This window comes from Littorina saxatilis, linkage group LG11, assembly GCF_037325665.1.
Source record: "Littorina saxatilis isolate snail1 linkage group LG11, US_GU_Lsax_2.0, whole genome shotgun sequence".
Lineage (NCBI taxonomy): Eukaryota > Metazoa > Mollusca > Gastropoda > Littorinimorpha > Littorinidae > Littorina > Littorina saxatilis.
Genome location: NC_090255.1, coordinates 93,991 through 105,365, shown reverse-complemented (window position 1 = coordinate 105,365; position 11,375 = coordinate 93,991). Strand labels below are relative to the sequence as shown.

Sequence of the window (11,375 nt, the reverse complement as noted above, 5' to 3'; positions counted from 1 at the left end):
GCACGAGAACCCAGCACAAGGAATAACATAAACCCTTTGGGATTGCAGTTGCCAGAGAGAACCCAGCGCAAAGAATAACAAAAACCCTTCGCACAAGGAATAACCAAAACCACTGACCACAACTGAGGATTACATTTATTGAAAAGTCACAGACAGACAGACACACACACACACACACAGACACACACACACACACACGGACACAGACACACTAGTGTTCCATAAAAGGTGACCTGATAATGAGGGACACGTGCATACATTAACCCCAGTGTTCTGATTGACCTGATAATGAGGGACACGTGCATACATTAACCCCAGTGTTCTGATTGACCTGATAATGAGGGACACGTGCATACATTAACCCCAGTGTTTTGATTGACATGATAATAAGGGACACGTACATACATTAACCCCAGCGTTCTGAGTGAGGGACACGTACATACATTAACCCCAGTGTTCTGATTGACCTGATAATAAGGGACACGTACATACATTAACCCCAGCGTTCTGATTGACATGATAATAAGGGACACGTACATACATTAACCCCAGTGTTCTGATTGACCTGATAAGGGTCACGTACATACATTAACCCCAGTGTTCTGGATGACCTGATAATGAGGGACACGTACATACATTAACCCCAGTGTTCTGATTGACCTGATAATAAGGGACACGTGCATACATTAACCCCAGTGTTCTGATTGACCTGATAATAAGGGACACGTACATACATTAACCCCAGTGTTCTGATTGACCTGATAATAAGGGACACGTACATACATTAACCCCAGTGTTCTGATTGACCTGATAATAAGGGACACGTACATACATTAACCCCGGTGTTGTGATTGACCTGATAATAAGGGACACGTACATACATTAACCCCAGTGTTTTGATTGACCTGATAATGAAGGACACGTACATACATTAACCCCGGTGTTCTGATTGACCTGATAATAAGGGTCACGTACATACATTAACCCCAGTGTTTTGATTGACATGATAATAAGGGACACGTACATACATTAACTCCAGTGTTCTGATTGACCTGATAATAAGGGACACGTACATACATTAACCCCAGCGTTCTGATTGACCTGATAATAAGGGACACGTACATACATTAACCCCAGTGTTCTGATTGACCTGATAATAAGGGACACGTACATACACTAACCCCAGTGTTCTGATTGACCTGATAATAAGGGACACGTACATACATTAACTCCAGTGTTCTGATTGACCTGATAATAAGGGACACGTACATACATTAACCCCGGTGTTCTGATTGACCTGATAATAAGGGACACGTACATACATTAACCCCAGTGTTCTGATTGACCTGATAATAAGGGACACGTACATACATTAACTCCAGTGTTCTGATTGACCTGATAATAAGGGACACGTACATACATTAACCCCGGTGTTCTGATTGACCTGATAATAAGGGACACGTACATACATTAACCCCGGTGTTCTGATTGACCTGATAATGAAGGACACGTGCATACATTAACCCCAGTGTTCTGATTGACCTGATAATAAGAGACACGTACATACATTAACCCCAGTGTTCTGATTGACCTGATAATAAGAGACACGTACATACATTAACCCCAGTGTTCTGATTGACCTGATAATAAGAGACACGTACATACATTAACCCCGGTGTTCTGATTGACCTGATAATAAGGGACACGTACATACATTAACCCCAGTGTTCTGATTGACCTGATAATAAGAGACACGTACATACATTAACCCCAGTGTTCTGATTGACCTGATAATAAGAGACACGTACATACATTAACCCCGGTGTTCTGATTGACCTGATAATAAGAGACACGTACATACATTAACCCCAGTGTTCTGATTGACCTGATAATAAGAGACACGTACATACATTAACCCCGGTGTTCTGATTGACCTGATAATAAGAGACACGTACATACATTAACCCCAGTGTTCTGATTGACCTGATAATAAGAGACACGTACATACATTAACCCCAGTGTTCTGATTGACCTGATAATAAGAGACACGTACATACATTAACCCCGGTGTTCTGATTGACCTGATAATAAGAGACACGTACATACATTAACCCCAGTGTTCTGATTGACCTGATAATAAGAGACACGTACATACATTAACCCCGGTGTTCTGATTGACCTGATAATAAGAGACACGTACATACATTAACCCCAGTGTTCTGAGTGAGGGACACGTACATACATTAACTCAAGTGTTCTGATTGACCTGATAATGAAGGACACGTGCATACATTAACCCCGGTGTTCTGATTGACCTGATAATGAGAAAACCTGCATACATTAACCCCAGCGTTCTGGATGACCTGATAATAAGAGACACGTGCATACATTAACCCCGGTGTTCTGATTGACCTGATAATGAGAAAACCTGCATACATTAACCCCAGCGTTCTGGATGACCTGATAATAAGAGACACGTGCATACATTAACCCCAGTGTTCTGGATGACCTGATAATAAGGGACACGTGCATACATTAACCCCAGTGTCCTGATTGACCTGATAATGAGGGACACGTGCATACATTAACCCCAGTGTTCCATGAAGCTTGGTGACCGAGACGCATTCGCGGCACCATGAATAGTGACGTTGTATATGCAGTGACGTGTGTATGGTGACGTTGCAATGCGTCATTTCTTGTTTGCATACACAAGACCTGCGTCATCAATTGCTTGAGTCTTTGCGTTCTTCAGCAGCCGGGACCGAAACGTGAGCAGGCTTCCATCAGGTGTGGGTGTCAGTGTCGGGCAGTGAGCAGGCTTCCATCAGGTGTGGGTGTCAGTGTCGGGCAGTGAGCAGGCTTCCATCAGGTGTGGGTGTCAGTGTCGGCCAGTGAGCAGGCTTCCATCAGGTGTGGGTGTCAGTGTCGGGCAGTGAGCAGGCTTCCATCAGGTGTGGGTGTCAGTGTCGGGCAGTGAGCAGGCTTCCATCAGGTGTGGGTGTCAGTGTCGGCCAGTGAGCAGGCTTCCATCAGGTGTGGGTGTCAGTGTCGGCCAGTGAGCAGGCTTCCATCAGGTGTGGGTGTCAGTGTCGGCCAGTGAGCAGGCTTCCATCAGGTGTGGGTGTTGGTGTCGGGCAATGAGCCGCAGGCTTCCATCAGGTGTGGGTGTCAGTGTCGGGCAGTGAGCAGGCTTCCATCAGGTGTGGGTGTCAGTGTCGGGCAGTATATCAGGTGTGGGTGTCAGTGTCGGACAATGAGCAGGCTTCCATCAGGTGTGGGTGTCAGTGTCGGGCAGTGAGCAGGCTTCCATCAGGTGTGGATGTCAGTGTCGGGCAGTATATCAGGTGTGGGTGTCAGTGTCGGGCAGTATATCAGGTGTGGGTGTCAGTGTCGGGCAGTATATCAGGTGTGGGTGTCAGTGTCGGGCAGTATATCAGGTGTGGGTGTCAGTGTCGGGTAATGGACATGGATCGTAACAACAATATGCACAGGAAGTTATCGTGAGTCTGGCGTTGCTCTGCACTTTGGGGTTTTGTTAGTCAGTGTCACACTCGCACACACACACACACACACACACACACACACACACACACACACACACACATGCATACATGCGCGCACACGCACGCACGCACACACAGAATATAATTAGGCACTGCAAACTTGTGCGAAAACAGCCATCACATTGTATTGCACTTTGGCCTTTGCTTTCTCTGTTCTATTCCGACATAATTATCGTGCTATGATGTCATACTGTATGTAGGCCTACCAAGACATTATATACTCGTAGTTCGTCTTTCTGTGAAAGTACTTTAAGCCTATTAACACTCACGCTAACTGTAACGCAATATGTATTTTTGCAGAGATTATGAAGTCACTGATGCTCGGGTAAAGTATCATAGTGGTCTGTCTGTCTGTATTTTTACGTCTTTATATGCAGTAGATTGTAAAGAGCAATGTGTGTGTCTTTGTGTGTGTGTGTGCGTGTATATGTGTGTGTGTATGTGTGAGTGTGTGTGTGTGTATATGTGTGTGTGCGTGTGTATGTGTGCGTGCATGTGTTTGTGTGTGTGCCCGCGCGCGCGCGCGTGTGTGTGTGTGTGTATGTATGTGCCGGTGTGTGTGTGTGTGCGTACGTGTATGTGTGTCTGTGTGTGTGTGTGTGTGTATATGAAAGTGCGTGTGTGTGTGAGTGTGACATAACGTTTATTACAGAGGCAATGGTTCCTCTGGTCACATAACGTGTGTTACAGAGACAATAGTTACCATGGTCACATAACGCTCTGTGTAACAGAGACAATGGCTACCATGGTTACATGCCGTTGTGTGTTACAGAGACAATGGTTATCATGGTTACATGCCGTTGTGTGTTACAGAGACAATGGTTACCATGGTTACATGCCGGTGTGTGTTACAGAGACAATGGTTACCATGGTTACATGCCGTTGTGTGTTACAGAGACAATGGTTACCATGGTTACATGCTGTTGTGTGTTACAAAGACAATGGTTACCATGGTAACGTATTGTTTTGTGTTACAGAGACTATGGAAAGAAGAAACACAGCACCTGAAGCTGGCACAGAAGTGGTTACAGGTGAAAACTTTACCGGCGGACGAGTTCAACGTCATCAAAGAGCTGGGGAGGGGGTATTGCGGTCCGGTCAGTGCCTCCCTGCCCTCGTCTCCCGACTTGTCTCCCTGCCCCCGTCTCCTGACTTGTCTCCCTGCCCCCGTCTCCTGACTTGTCTCCCTGCCCCCGTCTCCTGACTTGTCTCCCTGCCCCCGTCTCCTGACTTGTCTCCCTGCCCCCGTCTCCTGACTTGTCTCCCTGCCCCCGTCTCCTGACTTGTCTCCCTGCCCCCGTCTCCTGACTTGTCTCCCTGCCCTCGTCTCCTGACTTGTCTCCCTGCCCCCGTCTCCTGACTTGTCTCCCTGCCCCCGTCTCCTGACTTGTCTCCCTGCCCCCGTCTCCTGACTTGTCTCCCTGCCCTCGTCTCCCGACTTGTCTCCCTGCCCTCGTCTCCCGACTTGTCTCCCTGCCCTCGTCTCCTGACTTGTCTCCCTGCCCCCGTCTCCTGACTTGTCTCCCTGCCCCCGTCTCCTGACTTGTCTCCCTGCCCCCGTCTCCTGACTTGTCTCCCTGCCCCCGTCTCCTGACTTGTCTCCCTGGCCTCGTCTCCTGACTTGTCTCCCTGCCCCCGTCTCCTGACTTGTCTCCCTGCCCTCGTCTCCTGACTTGTCTCCCTGCCCTCGTCTCCTGACTTGTCTCCCTGCCCCCGTCTCCTGACTTGTCTCCCTGCCCCCGTCTCCTGACTTGTCTCCCTGCCCTCGTCTCCCGACTTGTCTCCCTGCCCTCGTCTCTCGACTTGTCTCCCTGGCCCCGTCTCCTGACTTGTCTCCCAACTTGTCTCTCTTCTTGACTCTCATCTTGTCTCCTGTCTGTCTGTCACCATATCATCATCTGTTCACTCGCATTGTCACCATATCAAAATATGTTCATTATTACCGTGTTGTGTACGAGTGACGACTGAGTGTTGTGTACGAGTGACGACTGAGTGTTATGTACGAGTGACGACTGAGCGTTGTGTACGAGTGATGACTGAGCGTTGTGTACGAGTGACGACTGAGTGTTGTGTACGAGTGATAACTGAGTGTTGTGTACGAGTGATGACTGAGTGTTGTGTACGAGTGACGACTGAGTGTTGTGTACGAGTGACGACTGAGTGTTGTGTACGAGTGACGACTGAGTGTTATGTACGAGTGACGACTGAGTGTTGTGTACGAGTGACGACTGAGTGTTGTGTACGAGTGACGACTGAGCGTTGTGTACGAGTGACGACTGAGTGTTGCGTACGAGTGACGACTGAGTGTTATTTACGAGTGACGACTGAGTGTTGTGTACGAGTGACGACTGAGTGTTGTGTACGAGTGACGACTGAGTGTTGTGTACGAGTGACGACTGAGTGTTGTGTACGAGTGACGACTGAGTGTTGTGTACGAGTGACGACTGAGTGTTGTGTACGAGTGACGACTGAGTGTTGTGTACGAGTGACGACTGAGCGTTGTGCACGAGTGATGACTGAGCGTTGTGCACGAGTGATGACTGAGTGTTGTGTACGAGTGATGACTGAGTGATGTGTACGAGTGATGACTGAGTGTTGTGTACGAGTGATGACTGAGTGTTGTGTACGAGTGATGACTGAGTGTTGTGTACGAGTGATGACTGAGCGTTGTGTACGAGTGATGACTGAGTGTTGTGTACGAGTGATGACTGAGCGTTGTGCACGAGTGATGACTGAGTGTTGTGTACGAGTGATGACTGAGTGTTGTGTACGAGTGATGACTGAGTGATGTGTACGAGTGATGACTGAGTGTTGTGTACGAGTGATGACTGAGTGTTGTGTACGAGTGATGACTGAGTGTTGTGTACGAGTGATGACTGAGCGTTGTGCACGAGTGATGACTGAGTGTTGTGTACGAGTGATGACTGAGTGTTGTGTACGAGTGATGACTGAGTGTTGTGTACGAGTGATGACTGAGTGTTGTGTACGAGTGATGACTGAGTGTTGTGTACGAGTGATGACTGAGTGTTGTGTACGAGTGACGACTGAGTGTTGTGTACGAGTGACGACTGAGTGTTGTGTACGAGTGACGACTGAGTGTTGTGTACGAGTGACGACTGAGTGTTATGTACGAGTGACGACTGAGTGTTGTGTACGAGTGACGACTGAGTGTTGTGTACGAGTGACGACTGAGCGTTGTGTACGAGTGACGACTGAGTGTTGCGTACGAGTGACGACTGAGTGTTATTTACGAGTGACGACTGAGTGTTGTGTACGAGTGACGACTGAGTGTTGTGTACGAGTGACGACTGAGTGTTGTGTACGAGTGACGACTGAGTGTTGTGTACGAGTGACGACTGAGTGTTGTGTACGAGTGACGACTGAGTGTTGTGTACGAGTGACGACTGAGCGTTGTGCACGAGTGATGACTGAGCGTTGTGCACGAGTGATGACTGAGCGTTGTGCACGAGTGATGACTGAGTGTTGTGTACGAGTGATGACTGAGTGTTGTGTACGAGTGATGACTGAGCGTTGTGCACGAGTGATGACTGAGTGTTGTGTACGAGTGATGACTGAGTGTTGTGTACGAGTGATGACTGAGTGTTGTGTACGAGTGATGACTGAGTGTTGTGTACGAGTGATGACTGAGTGTTGTGTACGAGTGATGACTGAGCGTTGTGTACGAGTGATGACTGAGCGTTGTGTACGAGTGATGACTGAGTGTTGTGTACGAGTGATGACTGAGCGTTGTGTACGAGTGATGACTCAGCGTTGTGTACGAGTGATGACTGGGCGTTTTGCACGAGTGATGACTGAGTGTTGTGTACGAGTGATGACTGAGTGTTGTGCACGAGTGACGACTGAGTGTTGTGTACGAGTGATGACTGAGTGTTGTGTACGAGTGATGACTGAGTGTTGTGTACGAGTGATGACTGAGTGTTGTGTACGAGTGATGACTGAGTGTTGTGCACGAGTGATGACTGAGTGTTGTGTACGAGTGATGACTGAGTGTTGTGCACGAGTGATGACTGGGTGTTGTGTACGAGTGATGACTGAGTGTTGTGTACGAGTGATGACTGAGCGTTGTGCACGAGTGATGACTGAGTGTTGTGTACGAGTGACGACTGAGTGTTGTGTACGAGTGATGACTGAGTGTTGTGTACGAGTGATGACTGAGCGTTGTGCACGAGTGATGACTGAGTGTTGTGCACGAGTGATGACCGCTGAGTGTTGTGTACGACTGACGACTGAGTGTTGTGTACGAGTGATGACTGAGCGTTGTGTACAGGTGAGGCTGGTGAAGAACAAACACACGGGCCATCTCTACGCCATGAAGACCGTGCATCGCCTGCGTGGACCAGAAGACTTGCGGGTAGGAAGTGGGCGGGGGGGGGGGGGGGGGGAGGGGGGAGGGGAGGTAGAGAGAGACATGGATAGAGAGAGGGAGAGAGACACTGACACTGACACTGTGTAGGCCAACGACCGATACACTAACATTGTGGAAAATAAATGTATTTAAAGAGAAAAGCAGACAATTACACACACACAAACAACCCCCTTCCCACTTCCCAAAGGACTGGTTCTCAACATCTTGTAAAATGTGCAACATGCGTTGTGTTGTATTGTATTATATTGCGTTGCATTATATTGAATGAGATGTCTCACTGACGTCATTGCATTGTGTTGCATTGTATTACGTGAGATGTCTCACTGACGTGATTGCATTTTGTTGTATTGTATTGCGTTGCATTATATTGAATGAGATGTCCCATTGACGTCAATGTATTGCCTGGCATTGTATTGAATGAGATGTCTCATATAGCTCAGTTGGTAGCGCGCTGGATTTGTATCCAGTTGGCCGCTGTCAGCGCGAGTTCGATCCCAGGTTCGGCGGAAATTTATTTCACAGAGTCAACTTTGTGTGCAGACTCTCTTCGGTGTCCGAACCACCCCCCGTGTATACTACATTGGGTGTGCACGTTAAAGATCCCACGATTGACAAAAGGGTCTTTTCTGGCAAAATTGCTTAGGCACAGTTAATAATTGTCTACCATACCCGTGTGACTTGGAATAAGGCCGTGAAAGGTAAATATGCGCCGACATGGCTGCAATCTACTGGCCGTATAAAATTTCATCTCACACGGCATCACTGCAGAGCGCCTAGAACTGTACCCACGGAATATGCGCGATATAAGCCTCATTGATTGATTGATTGATTGATGTCTCACTGACGTTATTGCAGTTTGTTGCATTGTATTGCGTTGCATTATATTGACTGAGATGTCTCACTGACGTCATTGCATTTTGTTGTACTGTGTTGCATTGTATTGAATGAGATGTCCCACTGACGTCATTGCATTGCGTTGCAATATATTGAATGATACGGTCTCCCTGACGTCATTGCATTGCGTTGCATTGTATTGACTGAGATGTTTGACTGTTTGATTACAGGTAATTGCATTGTGTTGCATTGTATTGTGTGAGATGTCTGACTGACGTGATTACATTGTGTTGCATTGTATTGTGTGAGATGTCTGACTGACGTGATTGCATTGTGTTGTATTGTATTGTGTAACATGTCTGACTGACGTGATTGCATTGTGTTGTATTGTATTGTGTAAGATGTCTGACTGACGTGATTGCATTGTGTTGTATTGTATTGTGTAACATGTCTGACTGACGTGATTACATTGTGTTGTATTGTATTGTGTAACATGTCTGACTGACGTGATTGCATTGTGTTGTATTGTATTGTGTGAGATGTCTGACTGACGTGATTGCATTGTGTTGTATTGTATTGTGTGAGATGTCTGACTGACGTGATTACATTGTGCTGTATTGTATTGTGTGATATGTCTGACTGACGTGATTGCATTGTGTTGTATTGTATTGTGTGAGATGTCTGACTGACGTGATTGCATTGTGTTGTATTGTATTGTGTGAGATGTCTGACTGACGTGATTGCATTGTGTTGTATTGTATTGTGTGAGATGTCTGACTGACGTGATTACATTGTGTTGTATTGTATTGTGTGAGACTGATGTCTGACTGACGTGATTACATTGTGTTGTATTGTATTGTGTGAGATGTCTGACTGACGTGATTACATTGTGTTGTATTGTATTGTGTGAGATGTCTGACTGACGTGAAACACGGTTGGCCTAGTGGTAAGGCGTTCGCCCCGTGATCGGGAGGTCGTGGGTTCGAACCCCGGCCGGGTCATACCTATGACTTTAAAATTGGCAATCTAGTGGCTGCTCCGCCTGGCGTCTGGCATTATGGGGTTAGTGCTAGGACTGATTGGTCCGGTGTCAGAATAATGTGACTGGGTGAGACATGAAGCCTGTGTTGCGACTTCTGTCTTGTGTGTGGCGCACGTTATATGTCAAAGCAGCACCGCCCTGATATGGCCCTTCGTGGTCGGCTGGGCGTTAAGCAAACAAGCAAACAAACAAATGACTGACGTGATTACATTGTGTTGTATTGTATTGTGTGAGATGTCTGACTGACGTGATTACAGTATGTTGTGTTGTATTTTTTGAGATGTTTGACTGTTTGATTACAGGTAATTGCATTGTGTTGCATTGTATTGTGTGAGATGTCTAAACTGACGTGATTGCATTGTGTTGTATTGTATTGTGTGAGATGTCTGACTGACGTGATTGCATTGTGTTTTATTGTATTGTGTGAGATGTCTAACTGACGTGATTACATTGTGTTGTATTGTATTGTGTGAGATGTCTGACTGACGTGATTGCATTGTGTTGTGTTGTATTTTTTGAGATGTTTGACTGTTTGATTACAGGTAATTGCATTGTGTTGTATTGTATTGTGTGAGATGTCTGACTGACGTGATTGCATTGTGTTGTATTGTATTGTGTGAGATGTCTGACTGACGTGATTGCATTGTGTTTTATTGTATTGTGTGAGATGTCTAACTGACGTGATTACATTGTGTTGTATTGTATTGTGTGAGATGTCTGACTCGACTGTTTGATCACAGGTGATCGCTCAACTGAACAACGAGCGCACACTGCTGATGGAGGTGAACAGCGTGTGGGTGGAAAGGATGTTTCACAGTTTCCAGGACTCGCACTACTACTTTGAGTTGTTGGAGTACATCCCTGGAGGTATGTTTCACGTCAGACAGTTTCCACGCGGACATCTCTAGAGGTATGTTTAACGTCAGACAGTTTCCACGACATCCCTGGAGGTATGTTTCACGTCACACAGTTTCCACGACATCCCTGGAGGTATGTTTCACGTCAGACAGTTTCCACGCGGACATCTCTAGAGGTATGTTTAACGTCAGACAGTTTCCACGACATCCCTGGAGGTATGTTTAACGTCAGACAGTTTCCACGACATCCCTGGAGGTATGTTTCACGTCAGACAGTTTCCACGACATCCCTGGAGGTATGTTTCACGTCACACAGTTTCCACGACATCCCTGGAGGTATGTTTCACGTCAGACAGTTTCCACGACATCCCTGGAGGTATGTTTCACGTCACACAGTTTCCACGACATCCCTGGAGGTATGTTTCACGTCAGACAGTTTCCACGACATCCCTGGAGGTATGTTTCACGTCAGACAGTTTCCACGACATCCCTGGAGGTATGTTTCACGTCACACAGTTTCCACGACATCCCTGGAGGTATGTTTCACGTCAGACAGTTTCCACGACATCCCTGGAGGTATGTTTCACGTCAGACAGTTTCCACGACATCCCTGGAGGTATGTTTCACGTCACACAGTTTCCACGACATCCCTGGAGGTATGTTTCACGTCACACAGTTTCCACGACATCCCT

General features: G+C 46.9%; 1 protein-coding gene across 5 annotated transcripts in view; it reads left to right on the top strand.

Annotated features, from left to right (window-relative positions):
• Positions 1-2,725: 2,725 nt before the first annotated feature.
• The window catches only part of LOC138979354 (serine/threonine-protein kinase 38-like), a 79,372-nt gene continuing 70,722 nt past the window's right edge, over positions 2,726-11,375 (top strand). For 3 of the 5 annotated variants that reach the window (XM_070352042.1, XM_070352040.1, XM_070352038.1), the window contains exons 1-5: positions 2,726-3,500; positions 3,864-3,888; positions 4,541-4,660; positions 7,852-7,935; positions 10,567-10,693. In XM_070352042.1, the coding sequence (XP_070208143.1) occupies positions 3,460-3,500; positions 3,864-3,888; positions 4,541-4,660; positions 7,852-7,935; positions 10,567-10,693 (397 nt within the window). In that variant the 5' untranslated portion in view covers positions 2,726-3,459. Of the gene's footprint in view, positions 3,501-3,863; positions 3,905-4,540; positions 4,661-7,851; positions 7,936-10,566; positions 10,694-11,375 lie in introns of all 5 variants that reach the window. The other 2 variants (XM_070352039.1, XM_070352043.1) reach the window with 2 other exon arrangements.